Source organism: Scyliorhinus canicula, chromosome 4 (genome assembly GCF_902713615.1).
Source record: "Scyliorhinus canicula chromosome 4, sScyCan1.1, whole genome shotgun sequence".
Lineage (NCBI taxonomy): Eukaryota > Metazoa > Chordata > Chondrichthyes > Carcharhiniformes > Scyliorhinidae > Scyliorhinus > Scyliorhinus canicula.
The window spans coordinates 13,424,247-13,442,647 of NC_052149.1; the positions used below are offsets into that span (position 1 = coordinate 13,424,247).

Consider the following 18,401-nt stretch of genomic DNA (forward strand, 5'->3'; position numbering starts at 1 on the left):
CCCTTTATTAAAATTGAATGATGGCAAAACCGTTCCCAAAATTCCCCCTCTAACACACCCTCTCTCGGACACCTTAATGTTCTCTCAGATGCACAAAAAGCAATTCAATCAATGAAACCATTGCACCTCCCATCTGTAATCCAATGGTAAACATTTTCCAGGATTTCTTCCTTTCTGTTAACCTTCACTCTGCTGTTGGTGTTCATACTAGGATCAGTGTGAAAGATTCAACTGTCTGAGTACATTACAAAGTGATACTTAACTTCATCTTACTGCCTCCTTGCATTTGTATTGCTAAGGCCAGAGCCCTTCTCCAAGTGGGAGATACTCCAGTTGGTAGGATGGCTCAGTGTTCACGGACATCATTCTGCGAGCTACTAAATGAAAATAGAACAATGTTTTTTGCTGCTATTTTAACCCCCTTTAATCTACACCACGACACAATTCAAAGTCAAAACCCTGGGTGTGTATGAGAACCAATTGGTTTACTAATATCCTTTGTGAAAGGATTTTTCATATTTAGCCAGTTTGTCTACGACGTGACTGCACCTTCACATCAGTTAGTGCTTAATTGCTCTCTAAACTAGCCTAGAAACTAGGGTGGGAAATTAATTCCAAACTTATCAGTGGAGCTCATATCCTGAAAATGATTTGTTTTTACATGATAAATGATGGCAAAATAAATAATCTGCACAAACTGACATGCTTAATAATGGAGCTCATCATTCTGACCAGAAAAACAAACGGGTAATAACTACTGGTTGGAGATGGAAGTCAATATCCTTATAGGATTACCGCCATCAGGAATCCATCAAAGCTTCACTGATTTAATTACACAGCCTATTGTTACCAATTTCACACACACTGGATACAAATAGTAACTTTTCATATGGTATCAAACTCCTGCAGTGGTTTGCTATTTTATTTATGCGGGCTGAAACTAAGCATTCACAACTGGAAATTTATCCACACGAGTCATTGACATTCCTTCTATTAAGCCACTTTAAAAACATGGAATAGTTTTTTTTAAAATAAGCTAAAACATCAGACCAACAGTAAAAAAGGATTCTGGGAACAATCCTGTTCCAAACACAATAACAAATAGGCCGTAGGATGTTATGATCTTATAACTGAGGGAATTTGGGCAGCACGGTGTCGAGGTCCCAGGTTCGGTCCCAGCTCTGGGTCACTGTCGGTGTGGAGTTTGCACATTCTCCCCATGTTTGCGTGGGTTTCGCCCCCACAACCCCAAAAGATGGGCAGGCTAGGTGAATTGGCCACGCTAAATTGCCCCTTAATTGGAAAAAAAAATGAACTGGGTACTCTTAAAAAAAAATTTAAGAAGTAAATAATTGTGGGTATTTGATGATTAAGTGAAGTCAAGTAGTTTGAGATAATCTCCATTCAGGTCACCGTTCCTATACTATCCCTCCTGCACTGGAGTAATTTGGTCGAGCCATGCAATTCCTTCAATAAAAGGGAGCTCTGAACAACAAGTGCATTGTTGATTCATACAAGTGTGTGCTGCCTTTAAATGTTCTAGAGTAGCTGTGCTGCTTCAAAGGAACATTGCTACCAAAGCTGTACTCTGAACCTGATTTGTGGAAGTTCTTTCCCTTGTACATATGTAAGAAGCTGTTGCAAAACCACAGGATAAATGAGTTTGGAGTACCTGCTTCCAAGTCTCTGAACTCAGAGTGGGTTGTATGAGATGGGAAGGGGCGTAACAGTTGGAAGGGTGGGTGCACCAATTTATGCCATGGGCTGATTTATCATTGGTGACAACAAAACACTGCACCTAATTATTCGCTATCAGGTTAACATAAACAGATGAGTACCAGAAGGAACAGGTAACACAAATTACAATTTAGGCAAGTGTGGTAACACGAGGTTCAAAACGCTGCTGCCCCTGTCCTATTCCAAATTAAATCTTACACCAATAATTTCCTTCCTCCCAGGCTTCTTTAATTGAATTCAAATTGACTGGCCTCTTCAAAGTCCTCCACAAGTTCCATCTCCACTGTGAGCCACTGGGGAAATCTCATCATTGATTAAGTCCCACCCACCCACACACTCCCACCCACCCACACAATTCCCCCCCCCCCCCCCGGCCCAGTTGGGTTGAAAATCCTATGTAGTTGGTGACAAGGCACCAGTGCCGAAATGTACTGAGTCATTCAAATGCAAACAAAAGAGGATGCTTGCCAAAAATTACATTTTGGGACACAGAATGAGTAATTTGAGACACAACATGGTGGCTGCAGTGTGCTTGGGTGGGAGGCAAGAACAGGTGATTTTGGATCAGATTCTCAAAGTTCTGTACCACTGGGGTTTACCTCATATCATGCACACATTTGTTGTAAATTAATGAAAATGATTGCTACTTAGTCAACCAACCCATCATCATTATCATGTGACTACCAGGCTGAACATGGGCTTTCATCTTCTTTCTCATGTACTTATCCCCCACACTCAAAAGCAAAGTGTTTTCTGACACACCAAAAACTGAAGAGAATACAGTAAGACGTCTTACAATGCTAGGTTAAAGACCAACAGGTTTGTTTGGAATCACTAGCTTTCTGAGCGTAGCTCCTTCAGCAGGTAAGCAGAGTTCCGAAAGCTCGTGATTCCAAACAAATCTGTTGGACTTTAACCTGGTGCTTGCTGTAAGACTTTTTACTGTGCCCACAACCAACCAAACACTGGCATCTCCACATCATGAAGATAATACCATTTACCCGAATAGTGCATCATAGAGGGGTAGCAGAGAAGATTGCAGCCATTTAATAAAAAACAAGATTTGCTTTGAAAACCCAGGGGAATGTTCTCGGGCTACTAAACTGGCAGGACTCACTGCAAATTCCGGCTGAAGCACATCGCATAATTGGTCAGTTGGTAATCTAATACCATGGACAACAATTGAGGTGCTTGAATATTTAGTGTTTTTCGAGACATGCAGAGAGGCAGCCCCACGTACAAGGGAAAGAACTTCTACAAATCAGGTTCAGGGTATAGCTTTAACAGCCAGGGTGAGCAATATTCACTCGAAGCCGTACAGCACTACAAAATTTAAAGAGTGCCTAGTTGGATAACCAGTTTCAAGTTTCCACTGAAACTGCAACAGAGCAAGAGGCAAAGGAAATGCATTACAACATAAAAATTGGAGCAAGTGTCCAGATATTAAATCTCACCTTATATCATACTTCAATCAGGGCGCTGAGGACCTAGGTTCCATCCCAGCTAGAGATAACTGTCTGTGTGGAGTTTGCACATTCTCCCCATGTCTCAGTGGATCTCACCCCCACAGCCCAAAGATGTACAGGGTAGGTGGATTGGCCACGCTAAAAATTGCCCCATAGTTGGAATTTTTTTTTTAAAACCATACTTCAAAAAGTATTTAATTGGCTGTAAAGTGCATTGGGACATCCTCAGATTATGAAACGTGTAATATAAATTATGTATGACTAATAGGCAGTGCCTTATTCATATTGCAATCAAAGAATTTTAATCTGAGCCCTGCCACAATCTCACCGCTGGATTGAATTTTAAAATAAAACACATGGATTTAATGCAGGAAGTCATGGCATGTCAATTCAAATTTAAATACATGTCTGTACAAGCTTTCAACAGATTATATAAAGCCACAGAATGCAGCCACTCAGCTCTACCCACCATTTAGTACATTCCCACTGCCTAAAATTAGAGGAATATTTAGCCTGCCTGTGCAAACATTGGCAAAGAATGAAACCACCAACAGTTTGAGGTCTTTTCCTTCCTTCATACTAACAAAACTGGGAACGCAACAGAGGGTAGACAATCCATCATGTTTGATGTTGCTGTTGAGTGGGGCTGAAAAATGCAAGGAACGGGCAGCGCGGTGGTGTAGTAGTTAGCATTACTGCCTCACAGCACCGAGATCCCAGCTCTGGGTCACTGTCCGTGTGGAGTTTGCACATTCTCCGCGTGTTTGCATGGGTTTCGCCCCCACAACCCAAAGATGTGCAGGGTAGGTGGATTGGCCATGCTAAATTGCCCCTTAATTTGGAAAAAATGAATTGGGTACTCTAAATTTATAAATCAAAACGCAAGGGACCATATGTTGGCACAGTCCAGCATTTTACATCGGTGCCATGATGCAACTGTGCTAATCACTGCACCACCGTGCTGTCCTCGACTGCATCATGGTTGATCTGGATCGTAACTCCGTTTATCCAGTTGGTTGCATATCGCTCAACAGGTGCAGGAGCAGTTCCTTCAGCCTTCTCTGACTTTCAACTAGATCATGGTTGATTGCCATCCTCGAGGCCATATTCCCACACTCTCCTCGTATCCCGTGTCATTCGTATCTGGAAATCGATCAATGCCTGCCTCGAACATGCTCAATGATTCAGCCTCCACAGCCCTCTGGGTACAGAATTGCAAAAATCGACAACCTCGACTGAAAGACCGCACCCCTCCCCCCACCAGCCAGAGGAACATCATTTCTGCATCAACCCTGTTTCATCCCTTAAGAAGTTCATATGATTCAATTAAATGGCCTTGCACTGTTCTAAAGTCAAGAGAATACAGGCCCAATCTTCTCAATCGTTCCTCAGAGAACAGTCGATATTGTTAATAGTCTTGGCTAGCAAACATTAGTGAATCTTAATTTTGGAGGCGGGGGAGGGATTCCACATTACTACTACCCTTTTCATGCAAAACGTATCCCAACCTCTCCCCTAAATGGCCTGACTCGAATTTTAAGATTGTGTCACATTGATCTAGACCTAGTCATCAACAGAAGAAAATTTATCTCCATCTATCCCACTGATTCCTTTCAAAATCCTAAAAAACTCAATCAAGTCATTCTCTAACATTATATTTTCCATGGAATACAAGTCTCGATCACTGCAATCTCCCATGTCATATTTACCTGCGCCTTTTGGGATTTGAATATTTACTAAGCTTGTCAGTTTTTCTTTGTCCCTTTAGGGAGATCACATGGCTGCAGGGAAGTGTTTGCATTGGACAGGGCAATTGCAGGAAGTCTTTATTCATGATGCTCATCAAACATGGAACAGGCTAGATCAGGGGTGGGCAAACTTTTCCGTGCAAGGGCCACATTCAGAAATTCACAATTTTAAAGGGCCGCATAGTATATTAAGTAAAATAATTAATATTTTAAATAGCCAAAATAAAAGGTCTTTAAAGAAAAAAAAGCACATTTATTTGAAAAACAAAGTAACTCAGTAACAGAACAATGTCAATGAGAATGATGCATCTGACTGCAGTCATTTACCAGTTTGTTGAAATCAGGTGTCAAGTTGCTTGTGCTGATCCTTAACACTGACAGAAGCACAGCCTGGCCGAGTCAACGATAAAAACGCGCGTAGTGGGGTGGGTGAGCTGCCTTATTGGTCGGTTTAGTTGGGTGTGCGACCAATAGGAGTCCAGGTTACAAACAATAATAAGGCCTATTGTTTGTAACCTGGACTCCTATTGGTCGCACACCCAACTAAACCGACCAATGAGACAGCCCCACTCATCCACCCCACTACGCGCGTTTTTATGCAGCCCGCCAATGAGGTGCCCGGAATCATAACCGGCATTTTTGAAAAGCCGCCGGGGAAAAGCCGCTGAAGTAAATGCGCTTATTGAATAAGCGCATTTACTTCAGCTGCTTTTCAAAAATGCCGGTTATGATTCCGGGCACCTCATTGGCGGGCCGCATAAAAACCTTTGTCGGGCCGCGTGCGGCCCGTAGTTTGCCCACCTCTGGGCTAGATGGACCGAGTATGTCCTCATCTAGCTGCTCTTTTCCTGCCGCTCAATTTTGTGCCTTTGTATACATGTGTGGCACAAGTAGGATATATTTGTCTGTACTCATTTCCAAGTCATTCATACATACATGATAAATACTAAGGGTCCCAAGCAGCATGGTGGCAATGATTAGCGCTGCTGCCTCACAGCACCAGGGACTCTGCATGTGTCTACTTTGCACTTTATCCCAGAGTCAGTGTGGGTTTCCTCCGGGCGCACCGGTTTCCTCCCACATTCCAAAGATGTACAGGTTAGGTGGATTGGCCATGATCAGTGCATGTGGGGTTACAGGATAGAGCTGGGGAGTTGGCCGAGGTAGAGTGCTCTTTCGGAGGATCTGTGCATACTCGATGGGCCGAATAGCCTCCTTCTGCACTGTAGGGATTGTATTCTATCGATACCCACAGTGGTCCACTAATTAATAAAAACATTAGAGAAGGGGCAAAGTGAAGAAATGCCACGATAAAATAAAATCTAAACAAGAAATATGATTGCACTTTCCTTATTAATTGTACATGATTGTGGGCAGCACGGCGGCACAGTGGTTAGCATTGCTGCCTCACAGCGCCGAGGTCCCAGGTTCGATCCCGACTCTGGGTCACCGCCCATGTGGAATTTGTACATTCTCCTCGTGTCTGCGTGGCTTTCGCCCCCACAACCCAAAGATGTGCAGGGTAGGTGAATAGGCCACGATAAATTGCCCCTTAATTGGAAAAAATTAATTGGGTACTCTAAATTTTTTTTTTTAATTTTACCCGATTGAATATTAAACTAAGTTGGTTGTGCAGAAAAGTGTGAGGTAGTAGTTTGATAGAAAGCATGAGGTAAGACCCTAAGCAGCATGATTTGAATACATAGCAACCAAGCAGTGATTATGCAAATTTGTACAGGTGTCAGGACAGGTTAATAAAAGGATATCGCCTCATGGGCTTCATAAATAAAGATATTGAGTACCAAAGCCAGGAAGTTAAGCTAAACTTGTACAAAAGGTTGGTTCACCCAGCTGAGTATTGTCACCAATTCTAGGTACCACAGTTTACAACTGGCATGAAGGCTTCCGAAAGGGCAAGAGATGTACTAGAATGGCTCCAATGACGATGGATTAAAGCTACATTGAGAAACTAGGGTGGTAGTCTTTAGGACAGAGAAGACCAAGAGGAGGTTTGTTAGCGATGCTTAAAATGGTGAAGAGTTTAAATAAAGGAAATAAAAAGAAACGTTTTGCAATGGATGAAGAATGTTATAGACTAAACTACCCCAACACACTTGTCATCAGAGACACCGAAATCAATCAGCATGTTGTCCAATATTTCAATTCACAGTTTACACTGATAGAATCCAACATTACTGACCTCTAATCCATCCATTGAGGTTACAATTACCTGCCTGTCAAGATATTTCACAAATATCCTCAGTCCAGACTTGGTATGAGCACCAATTCCACGCAAGTGCAACAGTAGCTGAAATCATTCCACGTTATAAGCCATGCTGATTCATACATCAGGAAGTGGCAAACACAAGTGAACTACTCATGACAAAGTGGAATCAATGGCATCCAGACACTATTAACCATCTTCAGGATTTCCATTGAAACTTGTACTGGTCGAACCAGTTTCTGAATACCTGGCTCATGAACAGATCCATTCTCTCACCATGACCAAAGAACTGTCAGCAGAAAAAGATCATCACGGGTGGCACATGGCTCAGCGGTTAGCACTAGAACTGCGGCGCTGAGGACCCGTGTTCGAATCCCGGCACTGTCCGTGTGGAGTTTGCACATCCTCCTCATGTCTGCATGGGTTTCACCCCCACAACCCAAAGATGTGCAGGTTAGGTGGATTAGCCACACTAAATTGCCCCTTAATTGGGAAAAAAAAAATTGGGTACTCTAAATTTTTTTTAAAAGAGAAAGATATGCCTACGGCGCTGAGGACCCGGGTTCGAATCCCGGCCCTGGGTCACTGTCTGTGAGGAGTTTGCACATTCTCCCCGTGTCTGCGTGGGTTTCACCCCCACAACCCAAAGATGTGCAGGTTAGGTGGATTGGCCACGTTAAATTGCCCCTTAATTGGAAAAAATGAATTGGATATTCTAAATTTAAAAAAAAAAGAAAAAGATCATCTAATCTTTCATCAGAGCTCAGTGACCACCTGTTTTCTGAATAATTCTAGAGTGCGTCCCTACTACACAGTTACTTGTTTCAAGAGCTCAACTCACATACAGAAAAAAGGTTTCAAAGTACGAGAGAGAGCAGGTTAACAGGAGTCAGGTGGTGGGGATAGCCGTGTGAATGAATATGGGTGGGGTTTCAAAGCAGACAGGAGTGATGGCAGTGTAAATGTGTGTGATTGGGAGAGGGGAGAGAAAGAAGAGATATCGGAGGCCAGAATGGTCAAAAAAGTAAGCGTGGTACTGTAGGGGCCGGTTTGGCACAGCTGGCTTGTAATGCAGTACAGGGCCAGCACTGCAAGTTCAATTCCCGCACCCGCCTCCCTGAACAGGCGCCAAAATGTGGTGACTAGGGGCTTTTCACACTAACCTAATTGAAGCCTCCTTGTGACAATAAGCAATTATTATTAGTTACGAGCGACTTTCACATGTCAGATGAGTACACAGCAGTAGACAGTTCATCATAGAATTTGGGAGGAGTTCATGGAGGTAAAATGGGGCAAGGCCACAGGTGGATTTCATGGTTAAGACAAAAGTCCTCCAGTCTTATTGAGAGTTATTGGGGTTCAAGTGGAATGCGGCCAATGGGGTAATTGAACCTGGTTACCCGCCTTTCTTCCATGGTACCTGGATGGGATGCCTTGCCAAAAGGGCATGCAGTGTTCATCAAAAGGCTCATGGCTGTGACCACTGGGCATCAGAGAAATTGCACCGTATGAGGGATACTGGTTTGACTTTACTACAGTTACTTGGGTTTTTTACCCATAGTTCGAAGTTCATTACTTGTACCCCTTTAAAAAGTGTAAAATTGATTTCTGATTGATGGCATCTGGGTCACCCTAATTTGCACATAAATAGAATCAAACTCAGAAAAGAAACAGTTGACGAGAATTTGGCTTTTTGTACAGGTGAAGAGGTGGGTGACAGTGCTCCAGATCAGCTGTGATGGATTTTCAGAGGACGGCTAAGACAATTTTGGTAAGGAACTATAAGATTGTCAGTTTTGAGACAGAGTTATGCTTTCAACGAATAAGTCCTTTCAAGAGTATTTGATTTTAATCTGTAACTTATCCAAAATAAGCAAGTCTCCACAAAGATGCTGCAATACATGTTATGGCAGGTAATGCAAGGGAGTGGCAAGTAGAAAAGGGGAAATTTGAAAAAGTGCTGAGGCTAAAATGTCTGAAATAGGTTGCACAAAGTTGCAGTGAAATTACTCAAGATTCCAGCAAAATTGAACAATGAGCACATAAAATTTATAAGACATTCTCATTACTTAGCGGCACAATGCAAGGTTTAGTCCATCCAGATATGGGTTATATCTGGAGAGCCATTTAGCACAAGTACAGGTAATGACAGGTCCACCAATTGTTGAGTCAGTTAAACAAAATTGCACAAGTAAATAAACCAGTATCTTGCACAACTTAGACAGGAGCCAGGCTGTGTAAACAAACTGGGATAGAAAATGACTGAGGTGTGTAACTGCAATATACAAACATATGTTGGCCATTCAGCCCCTTTGTCCTGTTTTACCATTCAATTAAATCATGGTTGATCTGAACATCAACTCCTTTCAAATGTTATTTTATTATTTCATGGAATGCGATGGCGGCATGTGGCACAGTGGATAGCACTGAGACTGCGGTGCTGAGGACCTGGTTTTGAATCCCGGCCCTGGGTCACTGTGCAAACATTCTCCCAATGCCTGCGTGGGTTTCACCCCCACAACCCAAAGATGTGCAGGTTAGGTGGATTGGCCATACTAAATTGCCCATTAGTTGAAAATATATATAATTGGGTACTCTAAATTTATTTTTAAAAACGAATTCATGGAATGTAAGCATTGCTGACAAAGCCAGTATTTATTGTTCATCTCTCTACACCCACCTCCCCACCAATCAGTCCAAAATGTTCCCCAGGCCTTGCTGCAAATGGACACAAGCCGCTTCAGTATCTGAGGAGTCACAAATTGTACTGAATGCTGCGCAATCAGCGAACATTCCTATTTATAATGGAGGGAAAGACAATGATGAAGATGGTTCAGTCGAGCACATGACCCTGAAGAACTCCTGCAGCGATACCCTGGACCGAGATCACTGGCCTCCAACAACCACCTTCCTTTGATCTACATATGACTCCTGACTCCAACCAAAGGGAGAGTTTCCCCTCTTATTCCTATTGACTTCAGTTGGGTTCCTCGGTATAAAAACAGAAAATGCTGGAAAAACTCAGCAGGTTGAGCAACAGCTGTGGAGGGAGAACGGACTTAACATTTCTAATCCATACAACTCCTTCAGATCTGGAGCTGTTTATATTTTGGATTTCTAGTATCTGCAATACTTGGCCTTTATTTTAGGGTTCCTTGGTACCATATTTGGTTAAATGCTGTCTTGACCTGTATGCCTTGATATCAAGCAATTTGTCTTGAAAATTGATACATTTGTTTGGGCCACTGTTAGGTCTCTTCGTTCGCACAGAGTCAAGTCCAATTGTTAGATTTCAATGGTTTTATTTTATTATTTTACCAAAGGTGGCACAGTTACACTTCTTCAGCTGTTCCCAAGGCAAGAGAAAGAGAGCTGTTCGCGTGCTTACTTTATATATCCAGGATGTCACTGATCTTCAGCTCAGTGGTGCATTTAAATTGCACTGCCAGCTCTGATTGGTCTTCACTGCGGCTGTCCCTGTTTGGTGATCGGGAGCACATCACCGGCGGCATGACGTCAGAGTCACGTGGGCCACGGGGCCGAAATCGGGAGTGGCGGTAGCCATTTTGATCAGGCTGGGGGGGGGGGGGGGGGTTTACGACGAGATTGTCCCAATATCCCGATCGAGGATTGGGAGCAGACACCGGTGAAGGTCAGGCTCCATCCCCGCGATCAGCATTTTACTTCATAGCCCTTTGATATTTTTAGATATTCCATTTCCACGGACGGTAAATCCTTCAACCCTTGAATTGCCATTAACCCCAGCTCTGCTGGAAGTACCTTTTGCGGGCAAAATGGCTCAGAAACGCCCCAGCAAAGGTGGCTGTCGCTAACTGCTCATGCTCCATCAACCATCCAAATTTTTTTTAAATGACCCAAAAGCTCTGCTCACATTCCAATCAAGAGGCTAATGAATGAGTAACCCGATGATGCATTGTTTTTGTGCTGTTCAAAATAGCAAAGTACTGAATCTGTGTTTTAATTAGTAACCTTAACCAGGTCTTTAATCTTGTGACACTGCTGTCAAATATCCATCAATAACCTAATTGTTGGACAGCAATTGTACACCAATTTCAACTGGGTGACACGCAAAACAGGATTTCAAACTCAGCCCTTGACCAATATTGGTGCTGCGAATTCACAGGGAGGAACATCTCACAATCTTTACAGTGCAGGAGGCCATTCAGCCCATCAGGTCTACAGTGCTCTCTGAAAGAGCATTTACCTGGCCCCACTCCCTTGCCCATTCTTTTCACATAGCAGTCCAAATCTGACCCAACCTGCCTCCACCATCCTCTCAAAGTTCATTCCAAACTCCAACTACCCTTTGGGTGAACAGGATTTTCCTCACATCACTGTTACTCGTTTTGCCCATTATTTTGAATCTGTGCCCTCTATTGAGGCTGTCTTGTCGGAAGAGAGTTTCTCACTATTGACCCCGTCCACACCTCTCAGGATCTTGCATACCTCTTTCACGTTTCTTCTCCACCTTCTTTGCTCCAAGGAAAACAGGCCCAACCTCTCCTCATAAGCTGAAGTGATTCATCTCTGTACTCCCTCCAATGCTGTCACATCCTTCCTCAAGTATGGCACCCAGAACTGGATGCAGTACTCCTGATGAGGCCTGACTGGTATCTCGTACAAGTGCAACATGGCCTCCTTACTCTTATATTCAATGCCCCTATGAATAAAGCCTGAGGTCCTATATGCTTTAACAACGGCTCTCTCAACATGTCCTGCCACTTTCAATGACGTGTATACATAAACACCGAGGTCCCTCTATTCCTGCACCTCCTTTGGAGTTTCTCCCTTCATTTTATACTGTCTCTCCATATTCTTTTTGCCAAAATGAATCACCTCACACTTCTCCAAAATGAGATTTGTCTGCCACGTTTCTGCCCAATCCACCAATATGTCAATATCTTTCTGAAGTTCAAGGCTACCTGCATCACAGTTGACAATGTCTCCAGTCTTGTATTATCCACAAATTTTGAAATCATGCCCTGCAGACCAGTGTAGGTCATTGATATATAATCAGGAAGTGCACCTAAGTGCCTACTTTTCCTTTTATTCCACGAGCTAAAATTTTGTTCACAAGTCTGTTGTGTGGCACTGTATCAAATGCCTTTTGAAAATCCTTGACAGAAACTGGGCATGGACAGGCTGGGCCGAAAGGCCTGTTTCCATGCTGTAAATATCTTGACTGCATATACACATCAACAGTTTTGCCCTCAACAACTTTGTTACATCTTCAAAAAATTCCAGCCACTTAGTTGAACATGATTTTCCCTGAATACACTCATGCTGCTTTCCCTTAATTATCCTGCACCTGTCTAAGTGATATTGCTTCTGCCCTGACCTACAGTTTCCAGCAGTTTGCTGAACACTGAAGTCAAACTGTCTGGTCTGTATTTGTGAGCAATATCCTTGCACCCCTTTTGGAACAAGAGTGTAACATTCACAATTCTCCAGTTCTCTGGCACAACCCCTGAAACTAAGGAAGATTATCACCAGGGCCTGCGCAATTTCCACTCTCACCTCCCTCAATATCCTTCGATGCATCTCATATGGTACTGACACCATATCAATTTTAAGCAGAAGATGGCCAGTCTAACCCCACCTTCTCAATTACAAAATTCCTCGAGTGTTCCAGTTAGCTCCTCTCTCACATCTGCTTGGGGAGCATCCTCTTCCTTTGTAAAGATACAAAGCACTCATTTAATACCTGTGGTATTTCTCCGGCCTCCACATGCAAGTCTCCTTTCTTATCATTGATCTGCCCTCCTCTTCTTTTAACATCCTTTCATTATTTACATGTTTATATTAGACCCTTTTCTGGTAGCTGATCGTCTCTTTTCATGCTCCCTCCTTGCATTCCTTAATTTTTTCTGGTCTTCTATATTCAGCCGGATTCTCCATTATATTTTCTGCCTGACATCTTCCTTTTCATCTGCACCTTGATCTCTCATCAACCAGGGTGCTCTAGATCTATTTGTCTGACCTTTTCCCTTCAAGGGAATATACCTCGTCACTGCCTGCAATACTAACGCTTTGAAGGCATTTTTCATCTCGTCTGCCAACCCAGCCATAGGTTGAAATACCATGAGGAAGTAAAAGAAAAACACCATCTAATATTGCTTCATATGATTTTTTGTGAATCACATATTTGCATAAGATATACAGCATAAAAACAGGCCGTTTGGCTCCTCCCATCTGTCCAAAGATACCATTGTACCCATTTATTCATTTCTCCCTCAAAAGGTTTACGTAGTTTGCCTTAAATGCATTTATACTGTTCGCTTCAACCAGGATAAGTAAAGTGACTCAGCAGAATAACATTCCAAAACCTACTGATCTAAATATTTATGCTAGGCAACCTATAAATACTACATTGTTCACTATCTGCATTTCTTCTCCTTTCCAGAGCATACCCAATTGCATTTTACAATTAATCTTGATTGTTGAAATGTTAAGCACACAAGGAAACAAAGGAGCTGAATATTTAATATCTTAACTCTAAAAAAATTTAACAAGCACTGAAAAACAAGATCACCAAGCTATTAAAACTGTTAATTATTTGCAGTTCAATGAAAGGTTTTCAAGCAATGCTTCAACAGGATCAATGCAACATTCATGTCTCAGTAGTCAGAGCTGACCATTACCCCAAGTTTAACACACTAAGCCTTTTCCTTAGAAACAGGATGTAGAGGATTTCCCTCATCGTCCATGTGACAGCTTGGTTTTGGTTTACACAACCTTCTATCTGTGGGATCACAATTACATAAATCACCATCATCAAATCCCAGGATTCTTCAGTGAGATTCATTATTCTGAATCTAACACTGCTAGTTCGCAACATATCGAACGTGTTCGCCGGTGATCACAACGTTGACATTATAAATGTTTTGTCACTCGATTCAACAGTGAGTGCACAAAACCAGTTACAATCGAATTGCAGACAAACTTTGATGAAAACAAAAATAGTATAAATAAAATTACAATTATTAACTGAATGTGCCAGATTGGGTTACAGATGCAGAGGATGTGAGATACGCCCATGGGCAACTTTTCAAATGTACCATGTGGCACAGAAATTGCAGGATGTACGTATATCAGTATTCCCAAAGGATACGTGACTAATACGATTTCCATGTCTGAAATAAAGCCCGACTCTGAAAGAACAAATTCTTATTTACATAGCATCTTCTAAAGTTTAATAACCTATGAAGTATTTTTGAAGTGCAGTTACTGTCGCAATATAGAAAATACAGCAGCTAGTTCACATACATGTGCATCAATGAGATAAATTACAGGATTAACTTTAGTGATAATTATTAGCCAGGACAATACAGGGTGCTTGAAGGGCCTTGGCGCGTGGCAGCAGGCGAGGCCTTGGCTCACAGCAAAGGCATAGATTTTGGGTTAAATGTTTACCTCGGGGTTAATTTCATCATCACCGAACTGGAGGTAGCAATAATTGAAAGTGCCATGTTTCAGATGACAACCTGAAATTAAGACCACCTGCAAAATGGGCATATACAATCCCATGTGGAGATAGGCATTGATGATCTGGCCACCATTCCTCCCTCAACCAGCACCAAAAAAGCCAGTAATTGATTTGTCTGCATAAACATGTACTACAAGAACGTTGCCAGGGCTAGAAAAGTGTGGCTAAGATGAGTGATTGGATAGGTTGGGGTTATTTTCCTTGGAACAAAGATTGAGGAGGTTGAAAGTACAAAATTATGAGCGGAAGAAATGAAATGAAAATGAAATGAAAATCGCTTATTGTCACGAGTAGGCTTCAATGTGAAAAGCCCCTAGTCGCCACATTCCGGCGCCTGTCCGGGGAGGCTGGTACGGGAATCGAACCGTGCTGCTGGCCTGCCTTGGTCTGCTTTCAAAGCCATCTCTTTAGCCCTGTGCTAAACCAACCCAGAAATCAGGTATGCAGGGTAAAATTGTTTCCCCGGTGTAGAATTCCAGAACCAGAGGACATAGAATCATAGAATTTAAAATGCAGAGGTGATCTTAAGGCTCATTGAGTCGACACCAGCTCTTGGAAAGAGCACCCTACTCAAACCCACACCTCCACCCTGTTCCCATCTAACCTTTTAGATACTAAGGGGCAGTTTAGCATGGCCAATCCACCTAATCTGCACATCGTGGTAGCACAGTGGTTAACACTGTAGCTTCACAGTGCCAGGGTCCCAGGTTTGATTCCCAGCATAAATCAGATGTACTGTTAGGTAATTTGGATGTTCTGAACAGGCAGGGGCCGGAATGTGGCGACGAGGGGATTTTCACAGTAACTTCATTGCAGTGTTAATGTAAGCCTACTTGTGACACCAATAAAGATTATTAATTAATGAATCTTTGGACTGTGGGAGGAAACTAGTGCACCCACAGACTCCCCGGGGGGGGGGGGGGTTGAGATGGGGTTGGGAGGGGGGGTTGAGATGGGGTTGGGAGGGAGGGAGGGTTGAGATGGGGTTGGGAGGGAGGGAGGGTTGAGATGGGGTTGGGAGGGAGGGAGGGTTGAGATGGGGGAGGGAGGGAGGGTTGAGATGGGGGAGGGAGGGAGGGTTGAGATGGGGGAGGGAGGGAGGGTTGAGATGGGGGAGGGAGGGAGGGTTGAGATGGGGGAGGGAGGGAGGGTTGAGATGGGGAGGGAGGGTTGAGATGGGGAGGGAGGGTTGAGATGGGGAGGGAGGGAGGGTTGAGATGGGGAGGGAGGGAGGGTTGAGATGGGGTTGGGAGGGAGGGAGGGTTGAGATGGGGTTGGGAGGGAGGGAGGGTTGAGATGGGGTTGGGAGGGAGGGAGGGTTGAGATGGGGTTGGGAGGGAGGGGGGGTCGAGATGGGGTTGGGAGGGAGGGGGGGTCGAGATGGGGTTGGGAGGGAGGGGGGGGCGAGATGGGGTTGGGAGGGAGGGGGGTCGAGATGGGGTTGGGAGGGAGGGGGGGTCGAGATGGGGTTGGGAGAGAGGGTGGGGGGTCGAGATGGGGTTGTGAGGGAGGGGGGGTCGGAGAGGGTGGGGGGCTTCAGGGAAGGTGTGGGGGTGGGGTCGGGGAGGGTGCAGGGGTCAGGGAAGGTGCCGGGGGGGGGGGTCAGGGAAGGTGCCGGGGGGGGGGTCAGGGAAGGTGCCGGGGGGGGGGGGGGGGGGTGGGGGGTCAGGGAGGAGGGGGTCGGAGTAGATGCGGGGTGGGATCGGGGAGGGTGGAAGGGGAGTTGGGGCGGGATCGGGGAGGGTGTCGGGAAGGGGGATCGGGGAGGGTGCCGGGAAGGGGGGTCGGGGAGGGTGCCGGGAAGGGGGGTCGGGGAGGGTGCCGGCTGGGTCGGAGAGGGTGCCGGGGGGGGGGGGGGGGGGGGGGGGTCGGAGAGGGTGCCGGGGGGGGGGGGGGTCGGAGAGGGTGCCGGGGGGGGGGGGGGTCGGGGAGGGTGCCGGGAAGGGGAGAGGGAGGGGGAAGAGGGTGCCGGGGGGGTCGGGGAGGGTGCCAGGGGAGGTTGGTGGGGTGGGGTCGGGGAGGAGGGGGGATCGGGGAGGGTGCCAGGGGGGATCGGGGAGGGTGCCAGGGGGGATCGGGGAGGGTGCCAGGGGGGATCGGGGAGGGTGCCAGGGGGGAATCGGGGAGGGTGCCAGGGGGGATCGGGGAGGGTGCCAGGGGGATCGGGGAGGGTGCCAGGGGGGATCGGGGAGGGTGCCAAGGGGGAATCGGGGAGGGTGCCGGGAGCGTGCCTGGGGGATCGGGGAGGGTGCCGGAAGGGTCGGGGAGGGTGCCGGGAGGGTTGTCGGGGAGGGTTGCCGGGGAGGGTGCCATGGGGGGGGGGGGGGGGGGGATGGGGGGTCGGGGAGGGAGGAGGGGGGTCGGGGAGGGTTCCGGGAGGGTCGGGGAGGGTGCCGGGGGGGTCGGAGAGGGTTGCCGGGGAGGGAGGAGGGGGGTCGGGGAGGGAGGAGGGGGGTCGGGGAGGGTGCCAGGAGGGTCGGGGAAGGTGCCGGGAGGGTCGGGGAGGGTGCCGGGAGGGTGAGTGAGGATGCCGAGGGGGGGAGGGGGGTCGGGGAGGGTGCCGGGGGGGGGGGTGGGGGCGAGTGCCGGGGGGGGGGGGGTCGGGGCGGGTGCCGGGGGGGGGGGGGGGGGGTCGGGGAGGGTGCCGGGGGGGGGGGGGGGGGGGGGGGTCGGGGGGGGGGGGGGGGTCGGGGAGGGAGGAGGGGGGTCGGGGAGGGAGGAGGGGGATCGGGGAGGGAGGAGGGGGATCGGGGAGGGAGGAGGGGGGTCGGGGAGGGGGGTCGGGGAGGGAGGAGGGGGGTCGGGGAGGTGGAGTTGGACTAGGTGGGCGGAATGGGTGTTCACCCTCTGTCTCGGTATCTCTGACAGGATGCGAGTCCCCACAGCAGCAACACTGAGCACCCGCCCCACCCGGGGCCGGCCCCCGCGGACTGGGGGGGTCGGGCTCCCTCGCCGACGTTCCCCATCCCCATCGGGGCGGCTGGCAGGACTCCCTTACCTCGGAGGCAGGGATACCGAACACCTCGCCGATCTTGGCGTAGAGCTCGCGGACATTGGAGAAGCCCTCGATGCGACCGGTGGGGCTGCCCTGCGCCAGCTGCGTGTGGAAGACCAGCTTGGGCCGGGCGTGAGGCGGCGGCGCCGGCAGCCCGGGCCCCCCTGCACTGGGGGAAAGCGCTCCGGGGCTGCCTCCCCTCCAAGCCGGGCCGCCTTCGTTATCCACCAGGGTGGAGCTGTCCCGCGCCTTGTTCTTCCTCCTGTTCTTCAGACCCAGCGGCATCTTTCCGTCCGGCGGCTCCCTCACAAACTCCCGTTACCAACCGCCCAGCGCCACAGGTGAAGCCCCGAGCAGCGGCGCGCAGGCGCGCTTTCCCAGTCGACCGGTCTACCACCAGCCGCGCAGGCGCGCTCTCCCAATGGGCGGGTCCGCTGCGCAGGCGCGTTAGCCCGAAGTAGGCGGGTCTATCCGCGGCCGCGCAAGCGCGCTGTCCCATACTAGGGGCCCACCACAATTCCCTCTTGCTGCGCAAGCGCACTTTCCCAAAGTAGGCGGTTCCCCACACGCCCCTCCTGCCGCGCAGGCGCTCCTCTCACGTCCCAAGATGCCGGTCCACCGGTCGCGCAGACTCAGTCTCCACCTTCCCGGCCGGGACCTGCTAAGTGCGCACGCGCGGCCACCGCCGGCCGGGGAGCGATCGCCACCCCGCTCCGCCCAAAGG

At 47.4% G+C, this 18,401-nt stretch overlaps 1 protein-coding gene across 2 annotated transcripts in view; it reads right to left on the bottom strand.

Annotated features, from left to right (window-relative positions):
* gipc2 (GIPC PDZ domain containing family, member 2) overlaps nucleotides 1-18,079 on the bottom strand; it is a 69,336-nt gene extending 51,257 nt beyond the window's left edge. Inside the window, exon 1 of one of the 2 annotated variants that reach the window (XM_038793734.1) lies at nucleotides 17,681-18,079. In XM_038793734.1, coding sequence (XP_038649662.1) covers nucleotides 17,681-17,962 — 282 coding nt within the window. In that variant the 5' untranslated portion in view covers nucleotides 17,963-18,079. The remainder of the gene's footprint in view (nucleotides 1-17,680) is intronic. The other variant, XM_038793733.1, reaches the window with a different exon arrangement.
* Nucleotides 18,080-18,401: the final 322 nt, after the last annotated feature.